The 22,515-nt window shown below is 40.7% G+C and overlaps 1 protein-coding gene across 6 annotated transcripts in view; it reads left to right on the top strand.

The window, feature by feature from the left end:
• EVI5 (ecotropic viral integration site 5) overlaps window positions 1-22,515 on the top strand; it is a 69,574-nt gene that overhangs the window by 13,963 nt on the left and 33,096 nt on the right. For 3 of the 6 annotated variants that reach the window (XM_054072513.1, XM_054072511.1, XM_054072515.1), the window contains 14 exons: window positions 327-516; window positions 2,165-2,389; window positions 3,378-3,452; window positions 4,104-4,229; window positions 5,015-5,158; window positions 6,195-6,284; window positions 6,392-6,489; window positions 7,909-7,969; window positions 9,832-9,885; window positions 12,279-12,311; window positions 12,844-12,990; window positions 18,243-18,377; window positions 20,507-20,647; window positions 21,831-21,989. In XM_054072513.1, the coding sequence (XP_053928488.1) occupies window positions 327-516; window positions 2,165-2,389; window positions 3,378-3,452; window positions 4,104-4,229; window positions 5,015-5,158; window positions 6,195-6,284; window positions 6,392-6,489; window positions 7,909-7,969; window positions 9,832-9,885; window positions 12,279-12,311; window positions 12,844-12,990; window positions 18,243-18,377; window positions 20,507-20,647; window positions 21,831-21,989 (1,678 nt within the window). The remainder of the gene's footprint in view (window positions 1-326; window positions 517-2,164; window positions 2,390-3,377; window positions 3,453-4,103; window positions 4,230-5,014; window positions 5,159-6,194; window positions 6,285-6,391; window positions 6,490-7,908; window positions 7,970-9,831; window positions 9,886-12,278; window positions 12,312-12,843; window positions 12,991-18,242; window positions 18,378-20,506; window positions 20,648-21,830; window positions 21,990-22,515) is intronic. The other 3 variants (XM_054072516.1, XM_054072514.1, XM_054072512.1) reach the window with 2 other exon arrangements.

Here is a 22,515-nt window from a genome sequence, read left to right as displayed (position 1 = left end):
GTTCATGAGACCCAAAACACTTGTATGAAAATCTTTTAGTGTTATTGATACATGATGTGACACTTTTATCTGTGTCTTGAAAGGCTGCAGTGGGAGGTGTTTTCTGTCTGCAGAATGACTTGAGATCCCAAGAAGAAGCACTAATGTTGACCAGTTCTTCCTTTCAAATTCAGTGCAAATAGGTATTGGGAAAAACTGTTCCACTGAGCCTGTGGGTGCATTCTTTGTACAGAAGTTGTAAGAGTTAACTTCTAAACAAACAATTAGCAGTGTGGTCCTGTGATTGGAAGAACTTGAATTTGTTTTTTGTATTGCTGTGTTTGCAGACTCTTGGAAACAGATAGCAAATCCTTGCGGTCAGTAAATGGATCAAGAAGAAATAGTGGATCTTCTCTCGTATCTAGTTCATCAGCTTCCAGCAATCTCAGCCATCTTGAGGAAGACTCCTGGATCTTGTGGGGGAGGATTGTGAACGAATGGGAAGATGTACGGAAAAAGAAAGAAAAGCAAGTTAAGGTACGACTTGGAGACTATTTTTTAGGATATATTTGTAACGTGATGTGATACTGTTTTGTCTTCCTGTTGGTCTGATTTTTTATAGATATATATTAAATTGATGCTTCAAGTTGAACCTATTCCATCCCTAAGCCTTAATGTTTCTGATGTCATCATTACCAGACTTTGGTAGCATTTTTTTCCGAGCAAATGTCCCTTTATGTCCTAAATGCATTTACTGTGTCTTGAATGCTGAAGCTTTCGGTCTACCTCTAAAGAGAGATTACCATGAACATAGATAGGGAAGATGTGCTTCATTTTTTCAAAGTGGAATTACTGAAAACCCACTTCAGGGCACCCAATAGCTGGATGCTGTCATTTGAAAGCATTTTTATTAGAAAAGCTGATAATGCTACTGAGGCTCTGATCAGTTTAGGGTTTTGTGCATGTGCAGTGTGTTGACACCAGGGATGACCTCAAGCAGAACACATGGTTTCTAAATTCTGAGTGAACTGGACAAACATTGACCACTGTGTGTCCAGTCAGGGTTAGTGGTAGACACATACAACACTGGAATTCAATTACACTGTAAATTCAAACTAAAAATTATCCGGGGCATCTGAACATACCCGTGTTCCAGAGGCAGCAAGTACAGCAGCGTGGGATTTTGTGTTTGTAGGCAAGTCTGTGCTGCTTTGGTTCTTTAGTGACTCCAGTCTGTGGTTTTATGTGCAGAATACAAATTTCAGGGCCTTTTGAGCAGTTTGAAATGTGTGTGTATGAATAGGTAGTGGGGAGGCAGAACAATGGGCTCAAGTGAAGTATCTTTTATGTGAAGCAGTTGTGAAGAGAGAACATGACTTGAGAGAGGAAGCAAGGGGAGAAAATGAATTCAAGCCTACATGCTTGCATAGAGAAAACAGGTTTTTTAGCGGTGCTCCCAAAAGGGCACAGAAGGAAGGCCCCATAAACCTGGCAAGATAAAGCAGAAGTGAGATAGTGATGAGTAGAGATGGTGGGGTAAAGTTTGTTTGAACTGCATGCATTGGAACACCTCAGTGTATCACCAGTATTGCTTGTTAGTACAGCTGGCCAAGTATAATTTGGGGAGCATTTGACTAATTTTCCGTAAATATTTAGTTACATTTCCAGTGAGTTTTGCTTTGCTGGTTAAATAATTCTCAGTATTTTTTGTGGTTTTGGTTTGTTTGTTGAAAGTCAGCCTAACGTGTCATTCTGCATTTACAATGGAAATAACTTTAAATTGGTGATTTCTTGTATCTCAATGGTACAAACGTAACTAAGGGTGTTATCAATAGTATTCAGTGAAATATAAAAATAACTATATTACATTCTGGCTCATGGGAGTTCTTGTTTAAAATTATTTGAATATTCTGTTTTTGAAGTAGCTTACTATGAGTAGGGAGCTACTTTCATTAGCTAATTTAGCCACTAAAAAGGATTCCTTCTCTCTCTTAGCTGGCAATCCATCACACTAAAATTAAGGTGTACACATTGTGTAAACTATATGGTTAGTTTGTGACATGACGTAAACATTCTCTGAAGTTGTGAGGAACTTTAATTTTTTGAAGTATTTTGTTATTTTGGCTCATGTTCGTGTTTTCTGGAAATATATAATGAATTTTTGTGTCTCTTTTTTGTGCTTCAGGAGCTTGTTCGAAAAGGGATACCTCATCACTTCAGAGCAATTGTTTGGCAGCTCTTGTGCAGTGCCCAAAGCATGCCAATTAAGGATCAGTATTCAGAGCTTTTGAAAATGACATCTCCTTGTGAGAAGTTAATAAGAAGGGACATTGCTAGAACATACCCTGAACATGATTTTTTTAAAGAAAAAGACAGCCTAGGGCAGGAGGTCTTGTTCAATGTAATGAAGGTAAGTTGCTATTTCAGCCCTTGAAAGTATGTGAGCAAGAACAGGCATAAACATTTGGATGCCAAAATGGTATCAGTTTCTTGTGTTCAGGTTTTTTAAACTTACTCCACTTGACATGAGCAGTTTAACAAATTACATCCTTGTTTCAAAGATAGCTTTTGTATACGGTATTCCTATAGTTCAGAGTTTTACTTGAAAAGAGATTAAAAAAGCTTCCTAATGTTGTGTTAAAACAAAGTCATATGCGACCTGCTGATAGCCAGTGGTGGCATGAAGTAAACCTCACTGACCAGGACAAGATCACTGTAAATAAGAACAAGCATTCAGTTTTCAAGTGTTCCTGAACCTGCCAGTGGGAGCAGCAAATGGCTGGTACAGGCTAACGTGCAGTGTTGGAGATCCCAAGCACGCAGTGAGGATGCCACCGTAACATTAGGTTTGCATTATTTTGTCTTCATTGTATTAGAATTTAAATTTTGCAAGACAGACTTTTCCATACAATGTATTTCAACAGCAAAGTCAGCAGGTTTCCAAATCCTGGTAACCTCCATAACTCCAAAATGGATATGCAGTGCGCGTGAACATCCCCATGTTTCCTTCACCTGTAAATGAAACTGCAGCACACATTGCTCTTGAAAAGAACTGTTGTTTCTTCATCAGGTCTATCTCCTGAAAAAGCAGTAGCGTTGTGCAGTTTCATGCTAGCTCTCTTGGTTATCTTTTGGCAAGGTCCCATAGCTGAAAACTGCCCGTATTTTTGTAGGCATGCCTTAGGTTTAGCTCTGTAGTTGTCAGAGAGCAGAGTTCACCCCTTTGTAGCAGCAGGTAGCAGCTAGAATATCTGACTAAAACTCCTGAATAGTGTCTGTCCTTGCTGGGTTTGGGAGAGGAAGAGAACGTTATTAGCAAAATAACAACATGAACTGTGATTACTATTTATTAATAATGAGGTTTTAATTGTTGGGAGTCTTAAAACTTTATTTCATAGGCTTATTCTTTGGTGGATCGTGAGGTTGGATACTGTCAAGGAAGCGCTTTTATAGTTGGATTACTGCTTATGCAGGTAAACACAATATTAAAAATATACAAACCTTCAAATCCTTGTTAGAATGCATAATATCATGGTGATTTATTGGGAATTTTTATACTAGCTTTCCTTCATCATTTTCTTACTATGGAATTGTCATGGGCAGCTGTTTACCCTCCAAAGCAAATGAGATTTGTTCTCTGTGGCCCTATTTGCTAAGAAGATGCTATCTTTGAGGGGAAGAACACATGTATTTCTTAGAGCTAAGGTAGGATTGCGGATTTGTGAACTGCTTCAGTGAATGTTGCTTCAACTGTTAATGAACTCCTCATTTTGATTCTGTTACACTGAGTCTCCTTGGAGTTCAAATCGAACTGCACAGTTGATTTGATAGTCTTCAGTTTTATGACAAAGCAGGCTGTAAGAAATATCCATTTCAGCTTCGAAATTAGAAATTGCTTGATAGAATTCAATATATATATGAAAGGTAATTACAGTAATTGGTTATAAAACCCTTGAAAACATCCCTACTCCCCCAGAAAAAAATGGTCCCAAAACCCAACAACCAAAAAACCAGTACTCCCCCAGGCCCCACTGCGTGCACACACACTCTGCACCCTCCCAGGCACTTACTCCAGTGTATCCTTATGTTTGTCCAGAGTTTTTACTTTTTTGTTTTTCATGTAGATGCCAGAAGAAGAGGCATTCTGTGTGTTTGTTAAATTAATGCAAGATTACAGACTACGAGAACTTTTTAAACCAAGCATGGCTGAACTGGGCCTTTGTATGTACCAGTTTGAATGCATGATACAGGTACCTACAAAATCTGTCAGACTTTCTCATTGGTAACTGTTAGTAAGGAAATGGAGAATTGCAGTTCAAGAGCAGAAATGTCTGTTGGCTTCTAGGCTGTTCTCTTGAGAGCAACCAGTTTCAGAATTTGGGGTAAATGCATGGGGCTGTATGGTCTACTTTAACCTTGGGCGGACAGCAGCTGGCTTGAAACGCTGAAGCCTGAGACTTTGTATTGCTACAGTTTAAGCATATGAGTGTCTAATTCTGTTTGGATTGATGATTCTGAAAGTCAATTTATAATTCATATAATTCGTAATCACGTTATAGCTAATATAAAAATGGAGAGTGGGAAATACCCTCCTCTGTAGAATTAAAATCATGTTCAGATGTGTCAGACAGAACATTTGCTTCCTGGTCAGGCTCATAGAGACAAAAAAGTTTGTGTTTTGTGATCCAGTCCCTAATATGATGAGGAGTAGGGTGTTAGGTAGCAGATAAGACAGCAGTCTCTGGCTGTATGTAAGATCTTCCCTGCTCTAGACTTAGGGATTTACAAGCTTGTGACTTCCTGTTAGGATCAGGAAGTGTTTTTGTAGTCTGTGCAGGCTAGAGAAGTGCTGCAGGGCATTCTGTACTGGAGCTTCTATTGCATGGCTCTTGGTAATGATAAGGTCTTTCCTAGTCTGCATTACAAAGCTGCTGTCTATACTAAATATCAGCATTTATTCAGAATTTGTCCAGAACATGGACACGCCACCAGCAGAAGCTTAACATATGTTTTTTTTCTTCCACTTCTTTTCCAGGAGCATCTTCCAGAGCTTTATGTGCACTTTCAGTCTCAGAGTTTCCACACTTCTATGTATGCATCATCGTGGTTTTTAACTATATTCCTTACAACTTTCCCACTACCAATTGCAACAAGAATATTTGATATCTTTATGTCTGAGGTAACTACTCAATACTCCTGTGTTCTGTTTCAGTAGCAGCTGCTAAAAGCAGTTATTTAGGTAGTGGTATAAATTCCATTATGATGGGCAAATCTCAAATAGTCGTGATTTTTAGTCCTTAGGCTTATCAGATGATTATGATGATGACGTCTGTGTATGTAGTTTATCAAGAAAGAAAATTGAATCTTTGAATGTAGGTACTGTATGCAGCTCTGTACTCTAAGCCTATTGAGGAGTTACCAAACTTGTCAGTTGTGGATGCAGTGCAATAGCATTGCATACAACTGGGACATCTGTTTCCCAGTATTATCGTATCTTTGGAGTGGAAACTAATGCTGCTTTCAGGCCAGAGTTAAAGTTCCATAATGGATGTTCAGGCCAAGAATAGTGAATGTTGCCATCTTCTGTTGTCTGGATGATAAACAGTAGACAGAGAAATTGATGGGATTATTCCATGTCACTGTCTCAAAGACACCTAAGTCATGTTTAGGATTAGGGCTTTGCATGGTTTTAATTCTTAACAAATCAAAGCTTATGGTCTACTTGTGCTCTTTCTCTGTGATCCCCTTTTAGAAAATTGTCAGTCAGAGATGTATCCTTTCAGTTTACACTCAAGAATGTCCACGATTGTACAGATGAGTGAGACATTGGCTTCTGTCTGTTTAAGCAGTTTAACTGTGTTGTACCATGTTGGACATGAAAATGGCTTTTTGAGAAGTCCCTGGGGGTTTTTTTTGTGCTGGGTATATTTAAAACTTTTGGTAAAGCTGACACAGATGACACCTGTCACTTGAGCTCTTACTGTAGCAACAGCCTCATGGAGGGTAGGGGTCCAGCATGAGGACAAACAGCCGGACTGCCTGTCCTTGGAACAAAACAAGAAACCCAGAACCAATTTGTGGAGAGATTTTTCAGTAGCCTTTTGCCTGTTTGAGAAATTGGATGAGACTTTCAACGTCAGTAGATACTGGAATCATTCTGTGCTGCTGACGGTGCCATGAATAATTGTTGGGTATTTCTTACCTTCTGTTTTCAGGGCTTAGAGATAGTGTTTCGAGTAGGTTTAGCACTGCTTCAGATGAACCAAGCAGAATTGCTGCAACTTGACATGGAAGGAATGTTACAGGTAAATTAAGGTGGTAATAATTCTAAGAGATGTCTGAAATGTGTAATTGTGTGTGTGTTTCCTGCAGCTATTAATCATATGTAATCTTGTGCTTTCATTGCTTTTAGCACTTTCAAAAGGTCATTCCACATCAGTTTGACAGTGGTCCAGAAAAATTAATCCAAGCATCTTATCAAGTCAAATACAATGCAAAAAAGATGAAAAAGTAGGTATAATGTTCTGAGAACATAGATTCTACTGTTGCTAAGAGCTGTTTGTTTATATTTAAAACTATTTGATATTTTGTTTTGAATTTTCCATCTTTAAACTTTTTTGTATTTTTTTTGCTATAAACAGTTGAAACTGAAGTTCTGTCCACAAGAAAATTCTTCTAGAGCAGTATTTGCCATTTTTCTTAAATAAAATTAAGCTGCAAGTTGTGAAGAATTACAGCACTTATGTAAAGAGGACATGGACAGAAGAAGTGAGGGTGTGTTTTTGGAGGATTGTTTCATTTTTTTGAGGGTGAAGCAGGGAAAGGAGGTTAAACTTTGTGATCTGGCCTAAATTCTGAAGAGTTTAGTTCTCAGGAACTGGAACTATTCACAGTGGTAAGGAGTGCATGTATATTCAAAATACAAATTGATGAAACTTCATAAAACCATTCATGGTTGTGCAATAACTTTCACTGGAGGTTTGGAATCCTGAGCCTAAAACTATTTTTTTTAAGGTTGGTTGCACGTCTCCTCTTTTCTGCCTGCGGTAAATGATGTTCAGTAGCCATGCTGCACATACTGTGCTTTTCCCAGGTAAAGTCTGGCGATTCTCCTGTTGGCTGTAATGTATTGCCCATGCCCTGTGCTTGCCCTGCAGGCTGTGCTCGGGGCTTTCAAGTTGAGTTTGCCAGTCCTTCTGTCAGCTACCTATGATCAGTGCTGTACTGTGAGCAGTCTTCTCCCAAACAGAAGTAGAAACAAAGCTCTTGGGGGGGAAAACATTCTCTCTGAAAGCAGATATAAGTGTATGTTGTTTAAAAGCCTGACATTTTACGTCTGAACTTCCCTGATTGCCTTCTGTGGAGACATCGTTTATCTTGGTGTGTTTTTTCTTGTTGCCCCCTTTTTCAGTTGGGACAATTCTGTGGTTTGATGAAGAGGGGCCGAAATTGTTATAAAGGTTTAAGATATTTATCTCCAATCTTCTTGCATCTTCTGTTGTCTGGATGATAAACAGTAGACAGAGAAATTGATGGGATTATTCCATGTCACTGTCTCAAAGACACCTAAGTCATGTTTGTCCAGGCTTTCCCAGCTTTTTTTCCTTTTACCTGAGTCTATTGAATTGATTATTGTGGGGATTATTCAGATTGTGGGGTTGTTACAGAGTAGCTGCTGCAAATGTATGCAAGCAGGCACCTGCACTTTGGGGTGCTGGTTCAGAGTCAGTTCAGATCTACAGGGGTCTTGATGTTTGAATTTTTGTTTTGAATGTCCAGTCTAAATATGTGCAGGAGTGCGTTTCAAGTGGCCGCTTAAACAGAGGAAATATCAATGATCTGTCTCTCTATTCTACTGTTTGTTAGGTGTTACATCAAGTAAGTTATCTGCAGTTTTCCTAATCATAATTTACTATTTCTAATTTTTAGGTTAGAAAAGGAATACACTACAATAAAGACAAAAGAAATGGAAGAACAAGTTGAAATTAAAGTAAGAGAGTCTTAACAAATTTACTTATGGATCAGTTTCATTCCTGATACATATTTGATCTGTGCACATAGCAGGATATGGACTAGGGTTCCCACTCTTTCCTTTCAACATTTGTATTGGGATATCTGTTCATAGAGGACACAGATAGTGAAATTATTGAGATTTCTGGAGGAAATTTAAAGAAAAATATTTGTTGGAGGCCTCCTGTACTTAGTTTTGTTTTGTCCTGCTGACTGAAGCTCATTTATAGACAACCTCATTTGTCAGGGGTTCTGAATACACCAGGTTACATGTGTAACAGGTGTTACATGTGTTACAGGTGCCCCACACAGGAGGCTGGTAGATCATATTTTGATGCAGAGTTTATCAGAATGCACGAGTGGGTTATCATTTGCTGGGAGATATTGGTTTTCTGTCTGCATTGGACCCAAGATTGTCTTCTGTCTGCAGACACTTTTTCTTTAGGGGCTTCTGCAATCGATACTTACTGTGGAAAAATCCACCCTGCAAGTGCAGTTGTTGTTTGCTTTTCCCTGACTTGACCTACTTCCTTCATGTACTGAATCATTGCAGCTTTTGGCTTTTATGACATAACTAGCTTTTGCTGCCTTTTTTTCTTTTTTCACCTTTTTTTCACAGCATGGTGTTTGATTTGGATGTGCTTCCTTGCATCGTGTTTTTAGCTAGTTCCATGAGAAAAGGCAGTGGGAGATATAATGGGTGAGTGCAGCATACAGAGCTTAGTCGAGGGTGTGAGTTATAGCACCGTTGCCTGCCCATGGCTGGTCGTTTGGCCCTTCAGGATTGGTTTCTTCAGGCCAATTCTGTGCTGTGCGCCTGGGAGTGCTGTGGCGTTTGCAGCTCTTCTTAGCAGGCTGTGACCACTGTAACAGACAGTGGAGCGGTGAGCAGAGTTATGTCCTGCTGTAGTGGCAGCTTCGATCAGGTGATGTGCAGGGCTCAAATGACGGCTCTCTGTAGAGTAGGGCAGAATGAAATAGTTTGAAAGACAATTGTAACTTTAGATTCTAGTACTTGAGCTGATTTAAAATCCTTCCCTGCCACCCCAAGAACTGCAACAAAACCAACCAAAACGTCCCAACCCACCACCCCGCCAACCCAAAGCTGGCTGTTCCTAGGCCCTGCTTTCGGAGCTTACGTAAACTGTTTTGGGCTTGCTCTCTTTTGCTGAGAGGCTCTGCTGTTTTAGAGAGCTGGAAGAACAAGCACACTGCCAGTCTGTTAGGCTGGCAGAGTGAAGCGTTACTGAACCAATAACCGTGGCTCTGTTCTTAGGGCTACACGCATCTTCTGTCTGAATCCTGAGTGCCAAAATCTATAGGAAATGCACTGGTAAAATGTGCAATTTGGTACAGTTTCTTCTTACTTCCAGGGCATCTGAGGTAAATGATTTTCAGTGTAAACTTACATATTGAGTAAATATTGTTACATAGTTTAGCATAAATTATTGGGAGGAAAAGAGGAAACCTCGTAGCTATCTCGTCAGCCTGTCTTAGCACAGGGAATGTAGTTTCATGTCCCTTAGCCATGAAGACTCTGTCTGACACGGTTTGTGAAGAGGAGGTTGTCAAGTCTGCTGTGTGGTTAAGCCCTGTGGTTCACTAGCAGACACACTGCTTTGATCTAATGCAACACAGATGCAAGACGACTATCCAACTTCACTGTGGGAAGCTGTTTAAACTCACGGTTGGAGTTAGTGCATCATATAAAAGAATGTTAAGGCCACTAATTATTTTTGTATTTATATTGGTTTTCATAGGTGTGATGAGACAATGTTGTTAGCTTGGTTGGCTTTTGTCAGACTTGCAGTTCCTAACTTGATTCAACTGTTTGCCTTCCAGAGGTTACGGACTGAGAACAGACTCCTGAAACAGCGCATTGAAACCTTAGAAAAAGTAAGTATGTTGGTGATTAGGTTGAACTCTGTGCTAATTTACACCTAAACTGATGTCAATTTTATTCAATGAAACGGGAATCTCAGGTTTAGAGCTTCCTGTTTGTCTTGCATATTGTTGGAATTTACTAACAGGGCTTACCCAAACAGCGTGGCAATAATGGAGCAAGTGGGGTCAGTGCTTGAAATGTTTGAGGTTATGTCTGGCTCTCAGGGAGTATGAAATCAAACCTTTTGAACTACCCAGCTCCGGCTGTACTGTTCTCTTCCTGAGTTAGAAGCATGTGTTCAGAGTCCAGAAGACCACATGAAACAGTGGGCCGCTTGGGTGGAAAAGAGGTTGTTGTGAGAGAATCCTCAGTTTTGGAAATCTGAAGTTGATGGGGGTTTTTATGTAGGAGCAAAGTGACAGACCTGCCAGTGCAGAGAGCAAGCTGGAGGTGAAGGCAGGTCACTTCGTCACCCAGCAGCAGAGGGGGGTGTTGCAGCACTCAATTTAGCACATGAAGGCTGCTGCCATTAGGTTTTACAGAGATTTGAATTTTTGTAGCAATTCTGGGTACATGGGGAGAATACCTTTTCAGACATTTCTCATCGTTTTAGTCTGGCGTAGAGTTTTGTTAGGCTTCTCTGTAACTGGATATAACTTTAGAAGTGCGCAGGCTGACTGTTGTCAATGCATTGGCACCACGCAGGCAATGTTCTGCAGTGGCCTCTCTGTATTTTGGTGCTGGGCTCGGGGACAGATTTACCAAGGTGGTCTGCTCTAGAGTGGGAATGGTCTTGTCCACCTTAACCAGGAACAGTGAATGCTCTTTTGAGATGCGAGCAGTTGTTATTGTTTCACAGGGTAGAAAAGGGTAAAGATTCTGCTTAGAATTGAGTATTATATGTTGACTTAGCCAAAAGGTGTCACGCTTCAGTTGTGCAATCCATCACCATTCAGTGGAAAAACAGCCAATTATGTCATTCTTATCGAGTGATTTCTGAATGTAGTTTGGAAAAATGCACATTATGCAGGACATATTGTGAAAGCTGTGACCAAAAATACAGTTTTATAAACATCTTTGTTTCTAATATTGAGGTGCTGATAAAATTAACTGAAAAAAGCAGTCTCTTGTTTTTTAAGAAGTTTGAAGTGTAGTGAATCAAATCCGTGCACTTGGCAAATTTTTAGTGATAAATGTCCCTGGTTTATACTTCATTCACAAAGGTTTGAAATCAGATTTTTTTTAAATTAGGAAGTTTATGATGAACTGCCAGATGCCAGTGCTTTTGCGAATTCTGTACTTAAAATTTCGGAATTCACTTTCATAGTATCGCATTCTGACTGGAATTAGAGCACTTCAGAATGGGAAAATGTTGTGTATTAATAAGAACTTCTGAAAGTAATTATCACAGCATCTGAAAAAGACTCATAAGAAACAGACACATTCAGTTCTTCTGTTGGAATCTTACTGTTATTCAAAAATATTTTTTCCTCGACCTAACCTGTATGATGTAGTTGTGATTTCCTTAATGACAAACATCTTAGCTTAACTTTGAAGTAATAGTTCTTATCAACCAGTCTGGACCTCTATTAAAATTAAAGTTCCAAGGGCAGCGGTGGTCTCCAAATAATTATGTTCTCTGTCCAATCTGCAATAAATGAATGCTTTCAAGGATAATAGAGTTGAGCTTAATTAGATGTGGAGCTTGGGAGAGGAGGGGGGCATGGTGGTTGTCAGTGTGCAGAAACGAAAATTTCTGTCTTGCAAAATTCTGGCAAGGAAAGAGAATCTATGAATTGCTCAATTGAGTTACTGTGAGAGACCAGTAAAGCAAAATATTAGTTGTCAGGGGTGGAATTTTCTCCTTGTGTCTGTCAGTTTGCACCGTTCAACTTTCCTGCTCCGTCTTTTTTGAGGTTTTAGTTCTGCATGAATGCCCTGGTACTGAGTAGAGTTGGCTTTGTGCTCGAATTGTACCTTCCTTTCATGTTGTGGATGGACCATACGTCACGTCTCACATTGATTGGCTAGATCATATAGGATAATGTGTCAATCACTTTTGTTAATTAGGAAAGCAAGCCGTTCAGATAAAAATACTCAATTTCCTGTAGGTGAATGTTAAAGAGTTATGGAAATCTGACCTTGAGATCTTCTTGTGTCACACAGACAGGCGATGTTAAACCTACTGCCAAAACAGCTGCTCCCTGGCACTTCCAGGCTGACTTGCCTTAACTTACATGAAGAGCTGTTCATTTGCAAAAACAGTTTGTATAGAAAATGGTAGAATTCTTTCTCTCAGCTCTTGTCTCTTTTTTTTTTTTTTTTTTTTTTGGTCACTATTATCACCCTTCTGTTTTTTTTTGTTTTTCTTTTCCTTACTCCTGTCTGAATTTTTCCCTTGTAGGAAAGTGCTTCCTTGGCAGATAGATTGATACAGGTATAGTCTTTTAGTCTCTTAATGTATGAGTCTTCCTGCTCTCAGAAACCCCCCCGACTGCTTTAATGCATGCAGATTTGCATGCTGCACTCAATCCCTGCCTTGCTGATTTGGAATAAATATAGAGCTAATCTCTTGCTAGAAACTTGTTTTATTTTGTTTACTAAAAATATATAAACCCAATACCTGCACGTTGTAATATTTTTCCTAACCTAATGCAATTTTTTGGTATGAATTCTGATGACAAGTGGATTCTATGACACTATTAACACTGAAATTGAGCAATGCAACCTTAAATCTGTGCATGTACAACGGTAATATTGCATGAATGGAACTAAATGCAAGTACGCAATTGTGCTTGCTGAACCCTGTAATAAGGTACTAAAGCGGCTGTTTACTACTATTGTCCTAAAATTTCTATCAATTACTGTTTGCAAAACCAATCTGATGAGATAAGCACCTAAGCATCGCAAAGCCAATCTTTCTTCGATTTGTCCTCAATTGCTTAAAAACAAATAAATTATGTCCTAAGGGACAAGTGACGAGGGCCCAGGAGGCTGAGGAAAACTACCTCATAAAGCGGGAGCTGGCCACCCTCAAACAGCAGAGTGATGAGGCCACTTCTAAACTGGAGCGAGCTGAGAATACCATCAGGGAGCTCCAGCAGCAGCAGCAATGGGTAAGGAGCCTGGCAGCACATCACCACGTCTTTCTCACTCACCTGTGTTTATCGTTCCTCATCATGACATGGTCTCTGTGCTGTCCTTGTACATGCTTGTTCATTGTGATTTGTGTTCTTAAAATTACCCGTATTGGACTAAGGGATATATTGGTCTGTTCTTATTGATCAATGAGATTCATAACCCTGGAGAGATGTAAGTTATTAGTTTAAAGAAATAAACACAAGATACACTAAGTCAAAACACAAACAACAACAAAACCCATCCCAAACCCCACTGCCACCAAAGAAATATTTTCACCCCCCCAACCTTTGGTAGCTCCTGATGCTAAGATTATAGCTGTTGCAGATTGTGTCACTGAGTAACATATCCGAGAGCTAATTCGTAGTGCCTCCCTCTAGCTTCTCATTGAAGTTAGTCTCTTCCATATTAATATTTCTTCTGTGTACCTGTATTTATTTTTCCTAGCATGCTTCAATTTGCTGCCTGCAAAGGTAGAAGGGTATTGGAACGACAGGACTTGATTAAAAGGTGTGAGTTTCAGTGCAGATAGAGCAGGACAATAGCTTTTAGGAGCTCTGTCTGTACTGTGTGTTTGCACTATGTGTTTTAGGTAGCATTAGGTGCAAGGCTGCAGCCCCTTCCTGTGAGACTGAGGATGCTTTCCCTAAGCGACTTTAAAAGTACCTGGTATCTTCTCTTGAGAGAGAGTGGGAAGCAGTTCCAGCAGTCCTCTACTCCAGCAGTGCTGATGTGAATGCGCTTGTATTGTTCTCCATGGTGGTATCCACATGCTTATCTGGGCATTTCAGGTGCAGGAAGCGCAGCTTTTCGGAGCCACAGCGCGCTGCAGCTGCTTACCGCAGCCCTTCTGGGCAGTGCCGCACTTGGGTTTGCAGGCCTTCCACTGGGGCTCTGGAAACACTTGTATATTGTCTTGGGAGTTGGAGATGAGATTTACTGTTAGACTGAAAAGGAATGGTTTATTCTGTCTGTTTAATGAATTCAGTGTAAAAAAGGTGCATGTTTTAGAATAGTCACAAAGAGTTACTAATGAGCTGTTGCTCTGTAATGTGTAATGCTGCTTTTTATTTGACTTCAGCAGTTTCTGTAGGGAAAACAACATGTTCTAGCAATGCTTTCAAAATTTTTAGATGGACTGTAATCTTTCAAGTGAATTGAAACGAATGTGTACAGAGCCTTGGGTAGCCAGCTGTTCACTGTCTGATTACAACAGCACATGTGCTTTTGGGATGTGTTTTTGGAGGTGTCCTTGTTCCTTAACCTGTACTCAATTGAAAGCTATTAGAAGAGGCTACAATGCTATATTTATCTGTTAGCTAATTGATGGGTAACATGACTTTTAAAGCTAATGCATTGAATTATGCTGTGGCCCTTATTAAGTAGCAATGCCAGGGAAGCCTGGTGGGTTGGGTGGGTGTGGGAACTGGTCCTGAGCAAAACCGTGGCTAACTGCAGATTGCAGGATTGGCAGAGTTGGAGCTGGAAGGGCAGGAGACTGGACAGGTCATGCAGGAGGGGAGAATAAGTAAAATGTGAGCATGGACAGTTAATTTAAGAACCCCACTTCCTACCCCACGTGATTGCAGCTTTGTTCTCCTCTGCTGGAATGTGAATGTGTCTGTAGGAGTCTGTGTGGAACTGAGGTGGGGAATCCTTGTGGCTGAAGGGGGATTGGTGCCTGGTAGCTTCCAGACAACGAAGTGTGAGAAATAGTGCTGTGGTCAGTTCTGAGGGCTTGTCTGAGTTAACATGGACAACACGGTGTAAGTGTCAATATGGTTTCAGTTAGCTTTCCTACCTTGGGCTGCATTTGAAGATTTGCACTTCAATAGGCTTTCAACTTTGTTCTCAAGCATGGAAGAAGGAGCAAGAGATGCAAACAGGTGCCTGAGCTTCATGCACCACCTGCTGGAAACCCAGCAATTCCTTTGGAACATTAGCGTTTCACTTTGACCACACAAATAGATCTTTCTGCCACTTCCTAGTGTCGGGAGCTTTGTCCTTGGCAAGACTTCTTGTCACCATTGACTTACAAATATTTGTTTTCATGTTTTTTTTTTTCTCCAATTATTTCAGTTTTGTTTATGATTAGCAGAAATGATTGTGTGAACTTAGCAACAGCTGCATAGTTTAACCATACTTGTTTGAAGGTACGGCATCCATCCTACATTATTTACGATCTATAGCTTCACCAGTCTTGAGCTGTCTGTTTCAGTGTGATACAACCTGTAATATTTGGATATGAATTTCTAAATAGGAATGCGTGAAAAGAACTGCCTGAGGATACTTGTGGCTGCCTATTCTGAACAACACTATGGGATTTAAATAAAAAAAAAAAAGCCAACAAAATACAACTCACTTTTACTTAAATCATGAGGCACTGGGAATAAGAGTAGGTATTTCTATGTTGTTGTTAGCAAAAATACTATCTAAACCTTATTTCCAATAAGGCTAGCGTACCCCTTGAGAAAAGAGTGTGCATTTGTATTTAAACTTTATTGAGGGTTTATTCCATTTGCTGTATGAGATTTGGTAGCAGAAATCGGATGCCCTGAAGGTGCATGGTGGAGGTGCCTACAGGGTGTGTGTGCATAGGGAGAAATTCTCCATTGCAGCACTGCTTCGGGGAGTCGAGTACAGATGTGGTAGAGGAGCATTCTTGTGTCTGAAGAGTTATTCCATGTTATTCCTCATGCTACTAGGAAATCAAGAACTGTGTATGAGGCACGCTGAAAGCCATGGTATTTGAGCAATCAGGGGTGAGGGCAATCAGCCTGTTTTAACTTATTCCTGATAATTATGTGCTAAACGGTTTTTGCACTGTTCTTTTTCTCCTGCTGTTTCTATATGAAAAAGAGTCTCTGCTGATGTATAAAAATGAATAATCTAGTGATTCTGCCAGTTAAATACAGCTTCAGCACGCAGATCTCTGTCTTTCTCAGCAAGACTCTAGTTGTTTTTAAGAAGGCTCTTCAAAGGGCGTTATGTGGAAATAGAATTTTCATTGACTGAAGAGTCAGATTGCAAGGTAATTTATAGCCATGTATTTGGTTATTGGTACTGCAACTCTACAATGCACAGTTTCTTTTCAGGAACTCATGCTAAAATGACTGATAATAATTAAGTCTGGTAGTTGATATGGGGAATATATGCTTGTAAATAAGTGTTGCAACCTTATGGAAGGCTTTGCTCTATTTCATAATTCACTTTTTTATGGATTATGGTCTGATTTGCAACCAAAAAGCTGATAATAAAAGTACTGTACTTGGTCAAGTACTACAGGTAGCGCTTAAGTGCGTAAACAAAGTTAGTGAGCAGCTGCTGAGCAGCCTGTTCACTGCCCTTCAGAACAGAGTACTAGAAAAGTGTTCTGTAATTACGTGTAATAATCTGTCGTTGGCCAAACTAATAGTAGGAATGGTTGTGTCAGTCTCTGAAATTTTACCATTTCTAAAATTTTAAGAGAAGTTGGGAGAAAACAAATCCAGTTGTGTGCAGAAAAGGAAGGACTTGTTTCTTTCAGAAGTAAATGGCTGTAGAACTGCATTTTTAGTGCTTTATATTATGGACAACTTTCCAACACAGCCAAGAAAAACAGTGTTACTGTGGTTAAAGCATTTGGCTGGTGCTTGGAAATCTGGATTTACATTGTGGTTTGTATCACAAATTCTAGGGCTTACGGTATAAAAGCAGGTCTTTTTCTAGAGAGGTCAGTCTTAAAGTAGTTTTCAGACACTGTTTTGACTGTAAGCTTGTGTCACCTTTATATACTAAGCTCCTAAAATTGTGTGTTGTTTTTATAAGGAGCAAAAATCACAACTTTGAACTTGTGAATATTGGTCTTTATGTCTGTTTTGGTCTTGGTTGTATTTCTTTGCCAGAATATGGAGACTTGATTTCAAGCTTGTTGTGGCGAAATGGATAGGTGCTGCTGACCTGTTCCTTCAGCAGGTGAAATCTGAATGCCAGTTTAAAGAAGTCATGGCTTGTGCCTGAAAGTGGATAGGGAACTTTTCTTACACTCCCCATCACTTATTATTTGACAAGCATCAGCTAGATTTTTATAGTCCAAAACTATTTAGAGTACACTTACCCACCGACTTTGCAACAGTATGTATTCAGGTCTCCACATCTGCTGTTCTATTTTCATTTCCTGGGAAGTACTGGAGGATTTCTTATCTGGGCAAAGCATATGGCATTCATTCTTGTCCCGTGTGTGCTGTAAGCAGAACCCAGAACCAGAGACAGGGAGTCCATTTCAGCTGCTCTGTGTGTGTCGCCTGAGGGGCATTGATAAGCAGCTGGGTGCATCTGTTGGAAGATGCAGTTTCATGTGGAATTGTGCTTTAGCAAGTGAAAGGATAGACCTCACTTTTAATTCTAGTTAGTCAGCAGTCCAGAAATAAGTTAATGGTGAGTTAACTTTCTAGAGCAGAACTGTGTGGTTCCTTCCCTTCCCACTGAAGTCTGGAATGAGTGATGTGCAGTTCTGACCCGCTATTTTATTGCTCAGGAGATGTGTTGGGGTGTGCAGGGCTGGCCAGAGGGAGGCTGGGAGCAAGTGCTGCATGGAAAGAACCACATTTCCCTGTAGCATGGGCCTGTGCTGCCTGTCTGAAAGGGGTGATACTGTTACTTGTGCTGGGATTTTACTCATACATCCACAGGACTTGCCCTAAAAGGGAGTCTCGAAGGAATATGTATATTGTGAGCAAACAAGAGCCGAGGGTTGGAGTGGAAGAGAGGGCCAAATCAAAGGGGTTGCACATTGACGCATCCATGGCTTTATTTTAAATCCAAGACTATGGAAGGCTTCTGCTGAATCAGAGTTTATGTAAGTAGAGATGGAGAGATGCTTGTGTTAACCTTGTAATTAGCTGGTCTTTCCTAGCATCTTTGCATATCACAACGCAATCACAGATCCCTTCAGAATTTTTCAGTTTGGGTAACAGTGAGAGAAAAGTGCGAGTTGTTGCTTATCAGTGCTAGTGGGGCTCTCAGTCTGGTCTTGCGCAGTTGGCTGTGTGAAGGTGCAGATGTTTGAGAGGCATTGCATTGGGGTTCTTACATGTCAGTAGACTTGAACAAGGTAAGCACTTCTGTTCCTTTTAAGCTGGTATTCCTGATATTAAGCATTTGAATGTACTTTTCACTCCAAATATAGCACATAAAAGCCCTTTCAAACCACCTGTGCTTCATACTAAACATATTTCTGCAAACTTTGTAGCATAAATGCAGTTCACGCTACAGTGAAGACTTTGTGCTACAGCTGGAGAAAGAGCTGGTCCAAGCCAGGCTGAGTGAAGCCGAATCGCATTGTGCCTTGAAGGAGATGCAAGATAAAGTTCTAGAGATGGAAAAGGTAAATTGCACCAGAATCAGAATACAGGTCCCTCTAATTCTTTGCATAACTGTGCTCTAGAATCTTCTCTTCTCCATTTTCCTGACTGCAAGATGCTTTTCGAACCAGAAGTTAGCATAGCAAATAAACTAAGATCTGTTTGCCCTGGGAAAGGTTTGTGAAGAATGGATCACTTTTCTTCTGTTCCTGAAGCCCACTACAGTGGAAGACTTGGATTCTGGTGGAATCTTTACAGTACACATCAATTGTTTCAAAATTACATCCTGCAACAAGAGCGGTGGGCTTAGGGTGAGCATTGAGGTGATGCAAAACTAAATATTTCTGGAGGGGAGAAGGAGGGACTTTGATGTTGCCATTCCTAGGTCTGGAGTATCTCCCACTCCATACCGTTATGGGCAGGGACAGAATCTCTCCACTGTTTAGTATCAAAATTGGTGCTGGTTTATGGATGCCATCCCAGCTTGTAACTTCCTGATGCTGGAGTCTGAGCTGTCAAACATTTACCTTTCTTTGAAGAAAAATTTAACTGCAAAATAAAACTGAAAAAAAAAAAACCAAAGAAAAAACCCACTCACTGACCTAACATAAAGCGCTGCTTTTCAGATCTTGTGGTGTTGGCTGTGGAAATTGTTTCCTTGTGGAGATTTTCAAGAGCCATATTGGACCACTCAGAATGTGTCCAGAACTTAAGATCTAGTTCGATTATCCCACTGGAGTCAAGATTCTACTGTCAGACGTCTTGATGGGAATCTACCAGGCCAGAACTGTGGAGGTTTTTAGCGAAGTGAACATTGATAAGGATTCAGGATCCAAGATAGTTTTCAGTTCAAAAAGAGGCTGCTAGCTTACTTGACCTTTGTCAGCCTGAGGATAGCATACGCTGAAAACTGAAATGTGAAGAAAATCTGGAGCAGTGGGGACACAATTCCAGTGTAGTGGATAAACTCAGATGGACAGGAGTATTTCAGTCTGTCATAATGAACTTGGGCACAGGAGAAAGTGACTGAAGAACGCCCTCAAATCCCTACAAACTCATCTTTTTCACTGCTGCTGGTGACGTGTCGTGTGATCTGGGAAAACCCTGCTGATACCCCAAGGCTTGTCTGGCTATACTGACAGTGATAAAACCACTCGGAGACAAACCCTGTCACTTCCTCTATCTGCCAATATTCAGATTGCTTGATTTTGAAACAAGGCAGTTCTAATAAGTGACTGTTGTGCCGTTTTCTGTTCATGTCGATAATGTACTATCAGCTCTCAAGAAAGTCTGGCAGCTGTCACAGTATCACATACCTCAACAATAGACAGTTCTGCTGGCAATCACTGCTGAGAAATACAGAGGGAAGCGGTGAAGCACAGTTCAACAACTGAGTATTTGGTGACCAGTGGTCCAATGGAGGGATATTGCAGTTAGGCAGACTGTCCTTTTTCTTCCTCTCTCTTTTTCTCCCAGACTTCCATCATTTTGCTTTCATCATTGTTTCACTTTCCCCAGGTCACTCCTGCCATGTGCTTTCCTGTTTTCTGTTTAGCTTGCTCTTGTCTTTCTACTTTTTTCCTGGTGGTGGTGTAACCATCCATGCACTTTCATCTGCAAGACCTGTTCTTGACTGGTGGTTGTTTAGAAGTATTAACAGATGGTTTCTTTGTCACTGTATCTTTTATCCCTTTCAAGGGCAGGTGGCCTACTTCCCAAAAAATAAGATTCAACTCATTTTTTTTCCTGTAAGTCTAAATAAAAGTTATAACTCTGAAGGTGTAATTTCTGTTCTGCATTTGCTTTATGTTTGCCAACTAGCAAAAAATCTTTCTGATTTCTCTCCATATTTTTGATGACTTGTGCAAAATAGTGTAAGTAACGCTTTGTTAGGAATACCGTCTGGGCAGTTCTGGAAGTCAAAATTTCTAGGACTGCCTTGGTAATTTATTTCTGTAGTTGGCAGTTGGAAGATCATTATACACATCCACTATATCCAGGAACTTAGATTTTTGAGGAGTTTTGTTTTTCAAGGGATGTGTAATTAAGAAAGCTTGATTAGTAATAAGAGTTGTCATTCCATTCTTGGAGTAGGTCTCACTAAGCACAATTTTACTCAAATCCATATTTAAGAGGATGGTCCTTGTTGCAGAGGAACAGCTCTCTCCCTGATGAGGAAAATGTGGCAAGGCTACAGGAAGAATTGATTGCAGTAAAATTAAGAGAAGCAGAAGCTCTGATGGGTCTGAAGGAACTAAGGCAGCAAGTCAAGGACTTGGAGGAGCACTGGCAGGTATGGTAGCAATACACTCGCAACAAGTTTTGTTTTCAGTGAATGATGATAAAGCAAAAGACTATGAATTTTTGAGATGCAGAGATCAAGAAGAAATTAGTGATTGTCGATAAGGCCACTGAGGTGAGAAAATCTTTAAATGCAGTTGCCACAAGAAACTTTCCTTCCAGAGCAGGTTAGAAATTGATCCAGAAAGCAGAGAGCCTGTGCTGCCAGTGAACCGTTCTCATAGAAAGGAACTACCTGGTCAGTACTCCTGATTCGCTAAATGTTCACAAGGGTTAGAAATAGGGAGAAGTCTCAGTTGACTAACTTATTGTAGTTGGGAATAACTCTCTTCAGCTTTTTTATTGTCTATTCTTGCAAGTAGTACGTTTCCGTGGGTTTCCAGTTTTCAGGACAAACAGGAGCATTATAGCAACTTCTCCCTGTATAACTTGGAGACCTGAAATGAAATTGGTTGATGACAAGCTCGACATGAGCTGGCAATGTGCACTCGCAGCCCAGAAGGCCAGCCGTGTCCTGGGCTGCATCAAAAGCAGCGTGGCCAGCAGGGCGAGGGAGGGGATTCTGCCCCTCTGCTCCTCTCCTGTGAGACCTCATCTGGAATACTGTGTCCAGTTCTGGAATCCTCAACACAAGAAGGAGATGGAGCTGTTGGAATGGGTCCAGAGGAGGCTACAAAGATGATCAGAGGACTGGAGCACCTCGCGTATGAGGACAGGCTGAGAGAGTTGGGGTTGTTCAGCCTGGAGAAGAGAAGGCTCCGAGGAGACCTTATAGCGACCTTCCAGTACCTGAAGGGGCTACAGGAAAGCTGGAGAGGGACTGTTCACAAAGGCTTGTGGGGATAAGACCAGCGGGAATGAGTATAAACTGGAAAGGGGCAGATTTAGGCTAGACAGTAGGAGGAATTTCTTCACCATGAGAGTGATGAGGCACTGGAACAGGTTGCCCAGGGAAGTTGTGGCTGCCCTGTCCCTGGAGGTGTTCGAGGTCAGGATGGATGGGCCTTGGGCAGCCTGAGCCAGTGGGAGGTGTCCCTGCCCATGGCAGGGGGTTGGAACTAGATGATCTTTAAGGTCCCTTCCAACCCTAACTATAATATGATACTATGATACTATGAAATAAGGAAACACCAGGAAAGATCAGGCATTATCAGCAATGGCATGTTGTTTTTTAGCGTCATCTAGCTCGTACCACTGGAAGATGGAAAGATCCTCCCAGAAAAAACACAGTGAATGAGCTACAGGATGAGCTGATGACAGTCCGGCTGAGAGAAGCAGAAACTCAGGCTGAACTGAAGGAGACCAAGCAAAGAATGATGGAGATGGAAACACAGGTATGTTACTGAGCCCTAGCACATGTGAACTGACCTGAATGCTGGCAAACTTGTGTCAAATGGTACATATCTGATGGTGATCTTTGCCATCTACAGGCATTAATTTAGTTCCAAAATGTGCTTTTTAATGCTGTGACTCTAGAAGGGAGAATCTAGCACATACATCTTACTTTGATGTCTCTTCTTTAATCTTTCCCAGGACTAAGCTATCTGAATTTCTCATTTGGACTAATTGGAAGACTGAATGTGTGTGAATCTTAATTCATGAAATTGTAACTGGTGTAACAACAAAAGCATGTTTAAGGTGTTTTGAATTTCACAAACCTAATTGATGACACTGATAGTAGTAATTCTCATGCTTTAATGGTAGCCTTTTCTTTCTCTAGTGAAATTGCGTATCCTAGATTATCTCCAGAGGTCAGGACTCTTGTTACTAAACTGTGGACTCTCAGCAAAGCAGCTGCATGCTGTCAGGTGATTTTAGTAGAAGCTTTACCTTTCGTGTGTCAGAAAAACAAAGCATGAT

Source organism: Cuculus canorus, chromosome 8 (assembly GCF_017976375.1).
Source record: "Cuculus canorus isolate bCucCan1 chromosome 8, bCucCan1.pri, whole genome shotgun sequence".
Taxonomy (NCBI): domain Eukaryota; kingdom Metazoa; phylum Chordata; class Aves; order Cuculiformes; family Cuculidae; genus Cuculus; species Cuculus canorus.
This window is presented reverse-complemented; position numbering and strand designations above follow the sequence as displayed.